The sequence below is a fragment of the Emys orbicularis genome, chromosome 1 (assembly GCF_028017835.1).
Source record: "Emys orbicularis isolate rEmyOrb1 chromosome 1, rEmyOrb1.hap1, whole genome shotgun sequence".
In the NCBI taxonomy this organism is placed as follows: domain Eukaryota; kingdom Metazoa; phylum Chordata; order Testudines; family Emydidae; genus Emys; species Emys orbicularis.
The window spans coordinates 145,185,510-145,202,595 of NC_088683.1; the positions used below are offsets into that span (position 1 = coordinate 145,185,510).

The following is a 17,086-nucleotide window of genomic DNA, read 5'->3' on the forward strand; positions in this document are numbered from 1 at the left end:
TGATAAAGAAGCACAGGAAGGATGCCCCTGGTGGGGAAAGAGAGAGGGGAACAGGGCTAGCTGAGCCCAGTCTCAGAAAGGCCTTAGGGGAGGGAAATCTTTCTTCCCCTCAGGTCCTGAGGTGAGGGCCAGGCGGGAGGTGGGGGAGGTTGCGCGCCACATCCTCGCTCCTCCCCCCAGCCTCCTGAACGCCGCAAGACAGCTGGTTGCCACAGGCAGGAGGTGAGGGGTGGGGGGGACTGTGAGCCGCGTCCTCGCTCCTCCCCCCAGCCTCCTGGGGGCCACGGGTGGGAGGGGAGGGAGAGGGGAGCTTGTCCGTGGGGTCTGCCTGCGGGCGGCGGGCACTGGGGGGGCGGGTAGGGGAGCTGATGGGAGGGCTGCCAGCCATGGACAAAGCAGGTAGCCTAACGACGTTATAGCAGAGCATTGCACAAGTTTAAATGAGCATGTTCTGTAATGGAGCAGAGATGTAACATCGAAACAACGTTAAGCGAGAGGAAGTTAAGTGGGGAGTTATTGTATTTAGTCTGCAGAAGAGAAGAATGAGGGGGGATTTGATAGCTACTTTCAACTACCTGAAGGGGGGCTCCAAAGAGGATGGATCTAGACTGTTCTCAGTGGTAGCAGATGACAGAACAGGAGTAATGGTCTCAAGTTGCAGTGGGGGAGGTTTACGTTGGATATTAGGAAAACCTTTTTCACTAGGAGGGTGGTGAAGCACTGGAATGGGTTACCTAGGGAGGTGGTGGAATCTCCTTCCTTAAAGGTTTTTAAGGTCAGGCTTGACAAAGCCCTGGCTGGGATGATTTAGTTGGGGATTGGTCCTGCTTTGAGCAGGGGGTTGGACTAGATGGCCTCCTGAGGTCCCTTCCAACCCTGATATTCTATGATTCTATGACTCCCTTCTCCATGGCAGGGTTGCCCTGGAGCTTCAGACTATAGAACACCAGAGTCTCTGGTGCTGGGGCAGTCTACATGGTGCAGCTATCCCAGAGCAGCTGATCTGAGAAGACTGGGGTACCTGGTCCTAAGGCAGTCTGCATGGCAGGGCTTGCTGGAGGCCCCCCAAGCAAACTGGCACTTAACCATGCAAGTTTCTGCCACAACCCAGCCTGTGGTCTGGAGAAAGTTCATTGCACCCGACTCACTTTCATGGGAAATGTCGAGTTCAACAAACCAGCATTTTCCAATGAAGCTCCATTTTGTTGGATAATTTCTGACCAGGGACATGATTTTACCTCTGTATACAGCATGGTGAGACCGCTACTGCATCCAGCTGTGCTGTCCACATTTTAAGAAGGATATTTTTTAAAAAATGGAAAGGGTGCAGAGAAGAGCCACAAAGATGATTTGAGGGCTTGAAAACATGCCTTGCAATGAGGAGCTCCATCTGTTTATTTTTAACAAAGAAGACCAAGAGGTGATGTGATTATACTATAAAGTATAATAAGTACTATAAAGTACTATAAGTACTTTAGTGTATAAATACTTGTGCAGGGACAAAACACTGGTAAGTAGAGGCCTCTTTATTCTAGTGGAGAAAGGCAAAACAAGAACTAATGGCTGGAAGTTAAAGCCAGATAAGTCATATTAGAAGTAAGCCATATATTTTTCATAGTGAGGGTGATTAACCATTGGAACAAACTAAAAGGGAAGCAGAAAATTATTCACCTCCTGAAGTATTTAGATGAAGACTGGATGCCTTTCTGGAAGATGTGCTTTAGCCAAACAAAAATGATTGGATTCAGTTCAAGAGTAACTGGATTAAATTCTATAGTCTGTTACCCAGGAGGCCAGACTATATAATCTAATGCTTCCTTTGGCCCTTAAAATCTATAAAGCTAAGTAGCTAAAAGGAAGTTAAATTTGTAAAGCCGAGCACTCAAACATTCAGAATGACACACTCGTGCTGTCCTCTGTAACCTTAATTAGTCCCTTTTGTATTTGCATTGTGATACAGCCTTTAATTACATGATCAAATGCTATTTTTGCCCCAGGACCCCTGCCCCATTCAGTGAACAGGACACATGGTGCTGACTGAATGGGTGGATGGTCAATAGTTCTTTTTATACTCATTGTTCAATGTGTGGCCCCAGCCCCTATGTACTGCACGTCATCCAAACTGAACTCCCAAAACAGAATTGTTAATTTCCTCATAGGCTTTTCTATGGCTCATTTCTATGGGAGCTGAGTGCTTCACAAACATTAAAGAATTTCTCTATACAGCACCCCTGGGAGGCAGGGAAGTGTTGTTATCTCCATTTTACACATGGGGAACTGAAGCCCAGAGACACTATGGACAAAATGATCAAAAGTGTCATCTGATTTTGGGTGCCCAACTTGAGACACCAGGTCCTGATTTTTCAGAGTCCTTAGCATTATACCGCACTTAGTATGTTCAGAGCACAGCACCTACTGACTTCAGTTTACAGCAGCGAGTGCACAGCACTTCTCCAAACCAGACCCCCAAGGTTACAAAGGGGCCACCCATAAAATGAGGAACACACAATTAATGACCACCTGGGAAACTTTTGGTTTCAGCGACTTGCCAAGCATTGCATAGGAACTCTGTGGCAGAGGCAGGGATAGAATCCAATTCCCCAGGGCAGCATTCACCTGCCTTAACAAGAGACCCTCCTTTCCATTTCTGCAATCCCCTGCCTCATACACAGCACACTTCACAGTTTCTGCAACCAATGAGGCAGGGGACCTACAGACACCTGCCTCCTTCACTCCACAGCCCTGATTCAGAGCACTGTCTGTCCTGTGCACAGAATGAAGCAGGGGTCCTGTGGAGAAAATAGCATGTTATCATGTAATGAAAGACTGTATCTTAATGCATACATACAAGTGGGCCAAAATAAACATTTGGTTTCAGTGACTTGCCAAGGATCACATAGGAACTCTGTGGCAAAGGCAGGGATAGAACCCAATTCCTCATGGAGAAAATAGCTTGTTATCATGTATTTAAAGACGGTATCTTAACACATATGTACAGGTGGGCCAAAATAAAGTTGCAAAGACAACTTTAATTCTGCCATTTCCTTGTTTTTTACTGCTCAACTTTGCAAACTTAAAGTGCCTTTCAAGTAAAGCTTTGTGCATAATTCCCTAGGTTTTTAAGAAAAGCAAACTGAAAAAAAAATAGACCTAAATGGCACCTGAACCAAAAGTCTGGTTTCCACTGGGCGGGGGAAAGCACCAGGTCATTAATCTGTACCAGCCCCTGCTCAGCCAGGGTGGCTTCGTACCTGCAGACAGGCTCCTTGAGACTATCCAGTGAGTGACGATGGGGGGGCAGGAGTGAGCGATGGAGGCAGGGCCTTGAGGGGAAGAGGCAGAGAAGGGGCGGGGCCTCAAGGAAAGAGGTGGAGCAGGAGCGGGGGAAGAGGTGGAGAAGGGTGTGGCCTTGGGAGGAAGAGGCAGGGCTGGGGGTAGGGATTTGAGGATCCAAATACCAGCCATTAGAAAGATGACAACCCTGTGACACCCACATGGGTCATCAGCAGGGTTGTAACCTTTAGATCCACCAGAGAATCCACTGCCACTTGAGCTAATGGAGTAACTGACAGTAGTAGTAGGTTGTCATCCTCTTTGTGGACCAGCACTAGAGGGGGATCAGAAAATTTTGCTGGAGGGTTTGACACATATTTGCTGACAGCAGGGGAATGGCAAAACTCAGGGATGCTGGGTTCCATTCCAGGCTCTGGAGAGGTGTGTGTTCTGGTAGTGACAGACCCTTCTTCCCCTGTTCCCCCAAGCCTAACCCCTTCTGCCCCATATCCTCCAACCTGTCCCTGTCCCAGTCCTGTTTCTTCTCCGTCCCTTGCTCTATGTCCCAGTCCCCGTCTCCACTTCTCAAGCTTCTCATCCCCAGTCCTAGTCTCCTTGCCAAGCCAGTCCTGGACTTCACCTCTGGCTTCCCCAGCCAAGTCCCAGTTTCCCCCCGTTCTCTGTGCTGTCCCTCCCCTCTGGGGTCCTCATCTGATCTCTTTCTACCACTTATCCTTACCTTGAGTTGTCCTGTCTGCCTCAAGCCCCAGTTTCTCTCCATGGATGCCTCATACAGTCTCAGGGTTTCTCTCGACACACACTTAGTTTGTGTCAAACTGGGGTGTAAATTTACCTCGCACTAGCCTGCTGCACACTGAGTGTCCATGTGGAGCCTGCTGCTGCGCACTAGCATTTCCCTAATGCTTGGAAATGGGATAGATCAAAGCACACAAGGGAACTGTTAGGGCTTCTCTTCGCTACCACACTAAATCAGTGCCACTGTATCGATGCAGCGGTGCCGATTTAGCATGTCTGGTGAAGACACATTACGTCAATGGGAGAGTGCTCTCCTGTCGACATAATTAGTCATAGACTCATAGAATATTAGAGTTGGAAGAGACCTCAGGAGGTCATCTAGTCCAATCCCCTGCTCAAAGCAGGACCAACACCAACTAAATCATCCCAGCCAGGGCTTTGTCAAGCCTGACCTTAAAAACCTCTAAGGATGGAGATTTCACCACCTCCCTAGGTAACCCATTCCAGTGCTTCACCACCCTCCTAGTGAAATAGTGTTTCCTAATATCCAACCTACACCTCTCCCCACTGCAACTTGGGACCATTACTCCTTGTTCTGTCATCTGCCACCACTGAGAACAGCCGAGCTCCATCCTCTTTGGAATCCCCCCTTCAGGTAATTGAAGACTGCTATCAAATCCCCCCTCACACTTCTCTTCTGCAGATTAAATAACCCCAGTTCCCTCAGCCTCTCCTCGTAAGTCATGTGTCCCAGCCCCCTAATCATTTTCGTTGCCCTCCACTGGACTCTCTCCAATTTGTCCACATCCCTTCTGTAGTGGGGGAACCAAAATTTGATGCAATACTCCAGGTGTGGCCTCACCAGTGCCGAATAGAGGGGAATAATCACGTCCCTCGATCTGCTGGCAATGCTCCTACTAATACAGCCCAATATGCCATTGGCCTTCTTGGCAACAGGGACATGCTGCTGACTCATATCCAGCTTCTCATCCACTGTAATTCCCAGGTCCTTTTCTGCAGAACTGCTACTTAACCAGTCGGTCCCCAGACTGTAGTGGTGCATGGGATTCTTCCTTCCTATGTGCAGAATTCTGCACTTGTACTTGTTGAACCTCATCAGATTTCTTTTGGCCCAATCCTCCAATTTGTTTAGGTCACTCTGGACCTATCTCTATCCTCTATCGTATCTACCTCTCCCCACAGCTTAGTGTCATCTGCGAACTTGCTGAGGGTGCAATTAATCCCATCATCCAGATCATTAATAAAAATGTTGAACAAAACCGGCCCCAGGACTGACCTCTGGGGCACTCCGCTTGATATCGTCTGCCAACTAGACATCAAGCCATTGATCACTACCCATTGAGCCCGACAATCTAGCCAGCTTTCTATCCACCTTATAGTCCACCTCATCGAGAGGCAGAAGCTATGCTGGTGGGAGAGTGTCTCCACCTGACATAGTGCGATGTAGACACTGCTTTAAGTCAATGTGGGGAAAGGGAGGCAGTATTTTCACAGTAGATTTACACCCCAGCTTGCCACAAACTAAATGTTCATGTAGGTCTGCTCTCAGTCTCCAGCAACCCACCCTGGCTGCTTATTCCAGTCTCGTCGCCCAGTTAGACTTAGACTCCCCCTACACCCTGGTTCCTAATCTGATCTGTTTTTCCTCACTCACCTCCAGTTCCTCCCCACTGGTTCCCTGTCCCAGACTTCTCACCCAGTCAGTCCCAGTCTCCCCAGCTCCCAATCTCCTTGCTCAGCAAGTCACAGTCTCTCCCCACCCACTCCCTGTCCTAATCACCCTGCCTAGCCAGGCCTAGTCTCTTTCCTGCTCCTCCCAGTCCCAGTCTCCTTGCCCAGCCAGTACCCATCTCCTGCTTTCTCACCCAGTCCCAGTTTCTCTCCATCCACCAGCCTCCAGGCTCAGAATATTCCCCCTGCATCAATATCCTCATCGAATTTCCCTTCTCATGCCGGTCTGTGTTCAATTCAGGTAGCTTCCTCCCCACACTGCCTGGGCCCAATAGGTGGAGACAGTCTCCCTCATCTCAGTTCTAGTGCCTGGTGCCACTCTGGCCCATAGCAGCCAGGAGCATAATTTCAGCATAATTTTATTGGTTACACATCTTGCCACTGCTGCAACCCCTCTTTGGAGACCATCACCTTGTTGCAGTGAATGGGCTTGTGTGCTCCAATGATCCTCAGAGCTATGCTGTCGGGAGCTTCATTTTTCTTCAAATTTGGTATAATGAGAAGATTCTGGAAGACTTGAGAAATGCCATCATTGTTATCTTTTAAAAAGGAGATACGTTGGAGAGTGGAAATTATTGCCTTGCTATCTACAGCAGGGAAAATTCTCACCCGTATCCTCTTAAACCGATTACTTCCACTTGCTAAGTAAATACTGCTGGAATCTCAGTGCAGTTTCAGACCATCCCGCAGGACAACCGACATGATCTTCGTTGCCCACCAAATCCAGGAAAAGTCTTGGGAGCAAAATCAGGACCTGTACATGGTCTTCATCGATTTGACAAAAGCCTTCGACTCTGTCAATCGCAAAGCCCTGTGGAAGGGGCTGGCCAGATTTGGCTGCCCTCCAAAATTTATTAAGGTCCTAAGGCTTCTACCTGATGAGATGACTGCCACCATTCTCTGTAATGGCCTGGAGATGGATCCTTTTGGCATCAAAACTGGGGTTAAGCAAGGATGTGTTATTGCTGCAACCCTGTTCTCCATGTATTTAGCTGTCATTTTGGTCCTTGTTAAAGACCGCCTCCCCACTGGAGTTGACATTCAATACAGGATGGATGGGCGGCTTATTAATCTTTGATGTTTCCACTCAAAGTCTAAACTCTCAGAGCGTCCATTACTGACCTTCAGTACAGTGATGACTGCGCCATCGCCGCGCACACTGAGAATGACCTTCAGTCCACACTGGAATTTTTTGCACAAGCTTACCGAAGCCTATGACTCTCACTCAATATCAAGAAAACTAAAGTGCTCCATCAGCCTGCTTCAGGCCTTCCACATGAGCCACCACAAATCACCATCGAGGGGCAGACTTTGGAGAGAGTTGAGGACTTCTGTTACCTCGGTAGCCAACTTTCTCAAAATGCAAAAATTGACAGTGAGATCCAGCACAGGATCCATTGCGCAAGTGCTTCCTTTGGGAAACTGCTCTGGCACATTTTCACAGACCGTGACCTACAGCAGGACACCAAGATACAGGTCTATGAGAGAATTGTTATTCCTACACTCCTTTATAGCTGCGAAACCTGGGTGACCTATCAACAGCACCTTAAGAGACTGAAGAGGTACCACCAACGATGTCTCTGGAAGATGCTTTGCATCAAGTGGGAAGTTCGCTGCACGAACACCAGCATCCTCATTGAAGCTAATGTCACCAGCATTGAAGCAATGATCCTCACTCACCAACTCTGCTGGGCTGGACATTGTGTGCGGATGCCAGACTGTCACCTCCCAAAACAAGCCCTCTACTCTCAGCTCACCCATGGTGAGAGATCCCATGGTAGTCAGAGGAAACCCTACAAAGACACACTGAAAACATATCTCAAGAAAACTCATGTGGATATCACAAGCTGGGAGGAGCAAAGAACCAACCGATCTCAATGACACTTCATTCTCCACCAGGCAGTGGCCTGCTTCGAGGAGAAGTGCCTTGCCCTTGAAGTTGAAAAGAGAGAGAGAAGGAAGGAAAGAAAATGAACTTTCTCCCAGCAAGCAGCTGACCCATCAGGAAACGTCTGTACCTACTACGGGCAGATCTATGGTTCTAGGATCGGATTCCTGAGTCATCTCAGGACCCATATGTAAATCTGTGGTAGAGATCATCCTCGAATGGAAGGGTCACCGATGATGTTGATGCTGCTGCTGCAGCCAATGGAGCTGTGGGCCTACAGACAACAGCCTCTTTCACTGTGCACCCCTGATTCACTCCCTGGGCACCGTCCAGCCTGTGCACTAACTGAGGCAGGGACCTTGGTAGAGGAGAATGTTTTGGCGAAGTTTGGTATTAATCCAACCAGAAATGAAAAGCAAAATCTGGATGAGAAGGGGTTGAGAGAGACAAGGTGGGAGAGGTAATATCTTTTATTGGACCAACTCCTTTTGGTGAGAGAGACGAGCTTCTGAGGTTACACACAGCTCTTCTGTGTACGATCAAAAGTTTGTCTCTCTCCAACAGAAATGGGTCCAATAAAAGATATTACCTCACCCACCTTGTCCCTCTAATAGCCTGGGACTAACACAGCTACAACAACACTGCATACAAGACGACGACTCTCACTTTTTGGAAAGTTTTCTACTATTCTGTCAGGACAGCATCTCTCAAAAATCACTTGGTGCAGAAACATCACAGCTCCTGTATAAAGAACAGGAGTACTTGTGGCACCTTAGAGACTAACAAATTTAATTGAGCATAAGCTTTCGTGGGCTACAGCCCACTTCATCGGATGCAGAGAATGGAACACACAGAGAACATGAAAAGGTGGAAGTAGCCATACCAACTGTAAGAGCCAATGAATTGAGATGAGCTATCATCAGCAGGAGAAAAAAAACCTTTGACGTGATAATCGAGATGACCCATAGAAGGTGTGAGGCCACACGAAAGCTGTAGCCCACGAGAGCTTATGCTCAAATAAATTTGTTAGTCTCTAAGGTGCCACAAGTACTCCTGTTCTTTTTGCGGATACAGACTAACACGGCTGCTACTCTGAGCTCCTGTATGTGTTTGTTCTCAGTGATATCTAGTGCACAGGGCAGTTTGTAGACAGCTGAGTGGTTATTTCTGGAATAATTCTGAATGGGCCCAATCCTGAATCCTTTATTCTGTTTCTACTCAGTCTGTACAAAGCAAACCCACATTACAGTCAATAGCTGACTGCCTGAGTAAGGAACCCTGGATTTGCCCCTATGAGCTGGCCCTGAACCTCTATCCAAGGAAGATGGGGATTAGTGACAAGAATGGACATAACTATAAGGGCCATGGAAAGACTCATCCTCCTCTCCAAGCTTCAGCACAGACATGTGGAACTACCCTGCCAGCACAGCAGGGGTTAAAGGGAGCCTTTGGGCCCAGCTAGCCCCACCCTGCTGTACCTGCATCCAATTCCAGGCCTGGGGGGAGAAAAGGAGAGAGCCTGACTCAGTTGAGGGCTGACTGGCGAAAGGGCAGGAGTATCCGCCTCCCTACCTGAGGGGAAGGATCACTAGCCTGCCAGCCGAGGCAGCCACCAGGGAGTAAGCGCTGTCTCCTCAGCCAAGGGGGACTGTGGAGGAGCCGTAGGAGCCTCTTGCAACTGAGGTAACTGGGTCCCTGAATCTCAGAGACATTGTGGGGTTCAGCCTCACCAAACTTGCGGCTGCCCCACCTGAAGGAGCCGGGGATCGCAGCAAGGTGCCACCCACGATCCACGAGAGGGCGCTATGGGATACAAGGCACCAGCGAATGGGACTAGAGGGGCCATGCCCCAAACAAAAGGGACAGTGGTAGGAAGTAGCCCAGAGCAGGGGATTTAGATCCCTGCTGGGAGGCCCCTATTCAGGGGTAGATGCAGGCAGGACCCTGGGCTGGGACCCGGTGGAGAGGGAGGGCCTGGCTTTCCCTACCCCACTGCCTAAAATACTGAGGAAACTTAACCTGAAAAACAAGGGGCTGGAGATCAGGGGCACCAACCACTAGGCAGCCTGGCCCTTCAGACGCCCTGTTACAAACCCAAACTTTATTCCCACTGCAAACGTGCAGCTCCAGCTGAGATGCAGGCGCAGTTTTACAGAAGGGACTTTTGCTCTGATGCCCCTTTGTCTGTGAGCAGCTCCCTCCTCCTGGTGCGGTTCAGAGGAGAGGGCTCCCTGCTGTGCACTTGCTAGGTGTGCAGCACAAGGCATTGCAGTGGTTATTACCGGGTTAGGGAATTTACATTGGTGAAGGTCAATCTGTTTTCTGAAGAGTTTCAAACTCCTGACAATGAATTTCTGTAAAGTTCCCGCCCACCCCAGTTTTTTTATTTTTAAAAAATACTAAGAAATTGCATACAACCCCTCCCCCCATGTGAAGAGCGTATCCATGTTTGTCATTGAAACACTCAAAATCCAGGAAAGGGTTGAGATTAAACACTGCCCTGAGCTCCCATTGCCAGGGGGAGCTGCTAAAACTTTTGGAACGATGGGGAAATATTCTCTCTTCCTTGTGCTATGTCAGAGGAAGATATTACTCCCACTAAATGTTAAGAAGAGGGTAGTTAAAAATAAAATTTATAATGAGTCTGTAGCTGTAATGTTAGCTACTGAGTCACAATAATATGACATTCCTGTGCTGTGTAGGGTTGAGGTATATTTTTGGCTGAGATCTCTATGCTATGCCAGATCCACTGGGTATCAGAGGTTTTGAAATTTTCTATTACTGGTTGGTCCAAAATGTGAGAAGTAACAGAGCAGACGGGGGAGTGCTCTTGGTTAAATCTAATTCTGGCCAAGCTGGGAGAATCTGCCCATTCCTCGGTCACCCTATGAGGATGGCAAAGGGGCTACATAAATGCCCCACCCTCTGTACCTCTGCAGTTGGGTGTCTGGGTCTGGATTTTGGCAGGAGTGTAACATTTTCAAAAGTGCTTCAGCAACTTAGGACCAACCTACCATTTTCCTTTTCCATTTTCTCTCCTATCTGCATTTTTAGACAAATTCAGAGGGAAAGGGAAAGGAAAGACGTGGCACTGAAACAACTGGAGATGAGATAATGAAAAAGCTTCACAGTCACACGGGGGATTCTCAGTGGCCAGTGACATGAACAGTAATAATTACAGCGCAGTAATAACAATAATGACAGGACTTGCTCTGTTTTTTGTTCATTTCTCATTAGGGTCACAGGCACACAACACCCTCTGGGTTCAAGCCCTTTTGTTTCAGGGGATTTGCCTTTCAGAACAGAGGTGGCTGATTCTTACCTGAACAGGTCACTCCAGCATCCCAGCCATGATAACAGGAATTCTTATCCCATCCACTGTTCCTGCAGTGCCAGAGAGCAGACTCGGTACCATCACAGGCAACTCTGTCCAGCCAAATTTTTCCAGATCCTGGTCCAAAATGAGCATTATGATGGGCACTGACAGCAGCTCCACATCCCAACTGCTTACAAACAACCCCAGCATCTGCCATGTCCCAGCCAAACTGACACACCGTCCCCCACTGATCCTGGTGTTTAACCTCCACTCTCCCGGCACAGGGGCTGCCTCCATTCACCAGCCTCAGCTCTTCAGCACCTGCAAAGAGAGACGCAGAGCAGGGTCAAAGCGAGCAGGGAGCCCCCTCCCCAGTGTTATCACAGCAGAGTCCGCGCCCGGCAGCAGGGGATCCGCGCCCAGAGCCAGGAGAATGGGACATGCCCAGAGCTGCCTCATGGCGCCACCTTCTCACCTCTCAGGGCCTCACACTCAGGGCTGTCAGTGCTGCAGCTCTTGCCATTTTATCCCCACTCTGGCGATTTGGGGTGTTTTGATAAATTCACGGAGTTTCTCTTATTCCAAATGGCGCCATCTCCTGTCACTGGGGCTGAAGCCAGCGAGATGCCGCCATCTCCCTACAGTCTGTTGGTGTGTGAGAGATGGCAGGGAGCGGGTTTGCAGTGGGGTAACAGGGAAGCAGGAGAGAAGGTCACAAGGGAGGGGAGGGGACAGGGATCTGAAATTGGGGCAGGAGGGAGGAGTGGAGATGGAGCACAGGGTGGTCTGGAGGGAGAGGAGGGAGCATGGGGCTGGAGGGGGTTATTGAGCAGGGGGCAGGAAGGAGGGGAGGAGAAGGGGGTTTAGAGAAGAGTGTCTGCATGGAGAGGTGGAGAGAGGAGGGGGTCTGGAGTGGGGGACAGGAGTGAGAAGTGAGGAGGTGGTTTGGAATCGGGCAGGAGGGAGAGAGGGGAAGGGAGAGAGCAGAGAGGGTGCAGAAGGAGGCACGGGGAGAAGAGGGGGCTCTAAAAAGGGGGGAAGGAGGAGGTGGGGGTGGGGAAAGGTGATCATGTGTAGGGGGCAGGAGGGAGGGGATCAGAAGCAGGGCAGCAAGAGGGTGAGGAGGGGAGGGGTGTGGAGCCGAGGATGGGAGGGTGGGGAGGTAGCCTGGAGCAGGGGAAGATGAGGGAGGATTGGGTAAGATGGAGGAATCGGGATGGAGTGGGGGGGGTCTGGTGCCAGTGCACAGGAGGTAGGGGAGGGGGTTCTGGAGCAGGGGGACATGAGGAAGTATTGGGGAGGAGGAGGGGGCAGGAGGGAAGGAGAGATGGGAAGGAAGGTGAAGGGGATTCTAGAAGGGGGGCAGTGCTTCCCAGTCTCAGGCAGAGAAGTTGCAGGGGCGGTGTGGAGAGGAGGAAATCAGGGAAGTGTTGCTGTTTGCAAAAGGCTGAACCAAACCCATCATGTTACGGTGACATAATTTCTGTGAATGGTTAATGTCAGATCAGAGTGAAGGTCTCCAGTGTCTCTGTCTGTAACTCACCCCTGAACAGTAACACAAGTTCTGTGTGTGAGAGTGAACTACGCTGCATTGATTAGCTCAGAGGCTGTCAACTATTTCTCAGTCAGCCCTTTGTCTGTCAGAGGAACTGAACCAGGAGGGGAGAGCGAAGGCAGTGCTGGGCAATGGGCGGCAGTTCCCAGCTCAGGGATGAGGGGAGGGTAAGCGCAGCCTCCAGCTGAGGAGCCAGGGGGAGTCGTGCAGTTTGGGTGCACTGAAGGATGACTTTTCAGCCTGCGATTCTCACCCCGACTCTGACAGAGAAGTAGAGGGGGGGTTCTACAGTCCAAAGACAGATGGAAAAATGAGACTGGATGGTTTTTTTAACCTCACAATTTTTGTTCTGCATAGCTTGGCATTACAGCCTTGTGCTTCCTCTCCCCACCTGCCCCACACATTTCCCTCTTCCACTGGTCTCTTCCCACCCACCTCCCTTGGGCTCTGCCCCCTCCTCTTCTCCCCTTTCTACCTGGCCTCTCTGCCCTGCATGTACAGGCTGCTTCTTCCCCTTCTGCCCCCACTCCCTGCAATCTGCTTTTCTCCCAGTAGCTCTGAGTTTCACCCCCTGCCCCCAGTTGTCTCTACAGCTGTTTGCATTTCTGGGGGTTGTGGAGAGGCAAAGCTGGCTGCTGGGAAAGAGGCAATAAACAGGAACTGTGAGGAGGGGCAATCACAATCACATTTACATACTGCACCTATCATATCCTGGCTCCACTTCGGTGGCCCAAATTGGAATAATGACCCCACCCAGCACTCGGAACATTGGGGAAGTTCAGATCTGGGTCTGGGAGTGAAACCTGCTGCTTTGGTCCATCCCTGATATTTTCTCATTTGTTTGCCTGGACCCCACATCACTTTACAAATGTGTTTTCCTGCACAATGCAAAGAGGTCAATAATTGTGAAACACGATCTTCTGGCAAAGACTGACCTGGCCTCTGCTCAGGGCTCAGGGAGGAGAATTGGGGCACTGAGGAAAAGGGAAAAATAGCTACATGGGGTGATATCCCCTATCTTGTAAACTCCCCTGTGTCTGTGTCATGTGAAGCAAACTCAAATTTCCAATAGAAAATAAAAAATATCAAAGGGATGATGCACATTTCCTCATCAATCAAACAAAAATACATTGAGCTGAGCATGGGCTTGGCATCACTATATGACACCATCCCACAAGTAACAGGAGAGTATTTTATGCTCCCCCATGTCACTGTGTCTGCATCATGTGAAGCAGTCAAATTTCCCATAGAAAATAAGAAATATTCAGGGGATGATAAACATTTGCTCATAAATCCAACAAAAATACACTGAGCTGAACATGTGCTTGGCATCGCTATATGACGCCATCCCACAATCTTGCAGTAATTTATCCCTCACCTGGTAATAATTGTCCGTCTCCTGCAATCTCAATCTGATCACCAGAAGTCACCATAGAATCCTCTGCTTTTCGGTCTTGTACAGCTGTGTTATGGGCTCTAACCCCAGCACATTATATTTGAACTTATTGGGAATCTGAAATATAAACTCCAAGTAACCTGCTAGACGGTTTGGTTTGCTCAGGATTTTCTGGGTACCAGCCCCCTAATCACCGCACTGAGCTGTCTGTGAAATATACATTACGGCAGGTTTTTCTCTAAGACAATAATTTAGACGGAGATTTCTGATGATCAACTTCAGTGTCAGTTTCTCAGGCTGGTGCAGCAGCACGGCGGGTTCCCATGAACCAGCTACTGCTATGGAGTTCACTGCCCTGCCAGTCACATGGATCATTCTCGTGCTGTTAACACCAGCCCAACAGATTGCAATCACTGTATTATTTGAATCATATTTGGATCCCACATTCAATTTTAATCCTATTGCTAATCAGTTTGGAGTCTTTGGGCCAGATTCACGTCCTAAAATGCACCAGCACATACTGATGTACCCCATGATCTGCCTCTCCCCCCCGCCCCCACCTTTGCTGTTGAGTCTGCCTGGAGCTGGGACACAGCATGGCAAGGAGCCTGCAGCCCCCTCTGTGCTGGAGGAATGAGAGCAGCCCTGATGCTGGGCAGGGGCGGCCTTGAGGGAATGAAACCAATGTGTCCGTGAGATGCGCTGATACAGCACCTCTGCCATGCAGCTTGTGCTGGTCGGGCTTCTCTAGGCTCCAACTAGGATTCAGAGCTTCTCTGCTTCAGCAGAAACCCTGGGGGAGGGAGGCAGGGCTCCTGCAGGATAAATCTTCCTGCTGGCAGAGCTTCCGGTACCCTCATAGGCACAGGGCATTGCACACTGCACCCCAACACATGCACACACCCCTTCCCTGGGAGGAATCGGCTCTGGGTTTATTTGGATAAATCCTGCTCACTTCAAAATTGCAAAACTTCTACTGGCTTCAGTGAGTGAATGGGGGAGTGAGGAGCCAAGACTTGGCCCTTGGAGCTGTTGGATTCAGGACCAAACAGACATTTCTGTTGGATCCCAAATTATTGATGTATTTATTGGGATTTAAAACACTAAAGCGATGCCCAGCCAAGACTGTTGGCACCCGGACGACATTGATAACACACTCAGATCCCTGCAGCATGAAGTGGCCATTTCAACAGGAACTCAGCCAGCCAGACACCTACCGAAACTCCTTCCCACCCATTTCCCATTATGTGACGCACGGTCTGGGTCCTTCCCACCCCAATCCCAGCACCAAACAAGTGTCTTTTGCAGTGTGCCCAGAAGGTCACCAAATTTGGGCTATTTTGGCCCAAATGGAACAACAAGTTTCAGAGTCCTGGAGGCCTCACTGAGAACACACTCCCAGCCCACCCCTCTCCTTTATAAAAAGGGGAACCAGCTCAGGTGCCCCAGCTAGCCATAGCTCTGGCTGTACGGCACGGGGTGAGAGGTGATCCCTCAGGGAGGCCGGTCCCAGGCCATTCAGGACTTTATAAATCCTAACTGACACCTTAACCTCCACCCAGAGCTGGACAGCCAGTGCAGACCCTGCAGCACAGCTGTAACATACTAGATGCCCTGATCAGTGAGTCGCTGCTATTTGCGCCAGCTTCGTTCTCTGAATGGTTCTAAGGTGCAGCCCCACATTAGAGTCATTTGAATGGTCCAATCACAAGGTAACAAAAGCCTCAATAACAGTGGCAAGGCCCAATCCCGAAAGGAAAAGTCACAACCTCCTAGCCAGGCACCGATGGTAAAAAGCGGACTTTAAATGTTGCCACCCTAGTTCCAGTTTACCCAGCTCCCCTAGTGAAACACAGAGCAGACTTACCTGCTATTTCCTGAATTGTGAGGAGAAGAAGCCACAGCAGCAGAGTGGAGAGATGTCCCTTCATTGCCAGCTTGACTTGCTGTCCCCCCCTCACACTGCTCTGGCTGCACCTAAGCATCTGCCAGGGCTCCTCTGTGTCTGATAAGTGACAACAAAGCAGTGGAAGGGAAATATATAGATTCAGAGGCTGGCATCAGCTGCGCAAAGGAACCAATAGCAAACCCACCTGCCTTTTTAGTTTTTATCAGTGGTTTTATCTGTGACTTTATGGAGCTAAAACATCCAATAAAACTTGAAAGCAACAAACATCACCATATATGAGTGATGAGCCCCCTCCTGACGTCAGGTTTACCACAGCCTCAGATCATCGGGTAACCCCCAATCTCCGGAGCCGGAAAGAAAAGTTCTGTACAAACTGTATCCGTGCTGTTTCTCACCCCGATAGATTCTATATCATATTAAACATGATTTGGGAGACATTAGACGCTGGTTATTTTATAAACTAGGAAAGAAATCCCTTGTGCCAAAGGTGATCATTACAAGACCAATTCCCAGTATAGGACATGCCCAGTTGTAGACAAGGACAACTCACTAGAACCAGGTTGTGTCACTCAGATCAGCTTTATAGAAGAATTATTCAGCAGCATCAGAAATATTGACAGTTCTACTAATAGACCTTGAGAGAGGGGTGAAAGGGGGCCGGTACAACGTACTGGTAAAAAGTGGCTGCCGGTACCAGCCCGTATGCAGCCGACGTTAAAGCGCTGCCACGGTTGCCCCTTTCCCCTCACCCCCACAGGTCGCCAACATTGGGGGGGCAAAAGGGGCCCTGGGCGGTGCGGGCCAGGCAGTGCGGATGGGCAGGCTGGGGGAGGCTGACCGCCACCCCGCCCCTTCTGCCCAAGGCCCCACCCCTTCTGGGGCCCCGGCTCCAGGCCCCCATACCGGTAAGTGCTTAATATTAATTTCACCCTGGCCTTAGGGTTTCCTGCCTAGACCATAATTCTTAGTGGTAGAGGCAGAGCTTAGGGCTTCCTGAGTAGGCCATGACCCGCTCTTGAAGTAGCAGGATGTCCTGCACACACCATGCCCATCAGTGCTGTCAGTAGGGGGAGGGCTCCTTGGAAAAAAGTTTACTTGATTCATGGGACACAGACAATTAAAGGAACAGGCACAAGGCAAGGGGCATATAGCACAGAACAATGACTGGCTGACACCACACCTACCTCCTCCTCAAGAGAACTGTTAAAATACTTGGATTAAGGGGAACGTTTTTAACTCTT

At 49.5% G+C, this 17,086-nt stretch overlaps 1 protein-coding gene across 1 annotated transcript in view; it reads right to left on the minus strand.

Moving 5' to 3' along the window:
- LOC135886914 (scavenger receptor cysteine-rich type 1 protein M130-like) overlaps positions 1-11,202 on the minus strand; it is a 40,593-nt gene extending 29,391 nt beyond the window's left edge. Inside the window, exon 1 of the mRNA XM_065414726.1 lies at positions 10,992-11,202. Coding sequence (XP_065270798.1) covers positions 10,992-11,202 — 211 coding nt within the window. The remainder of the gene's footprint in view (positions 1-10,991) is intronic.
- Positions 11,203-17,086: the final 5,884 nt, after the last annotated feature.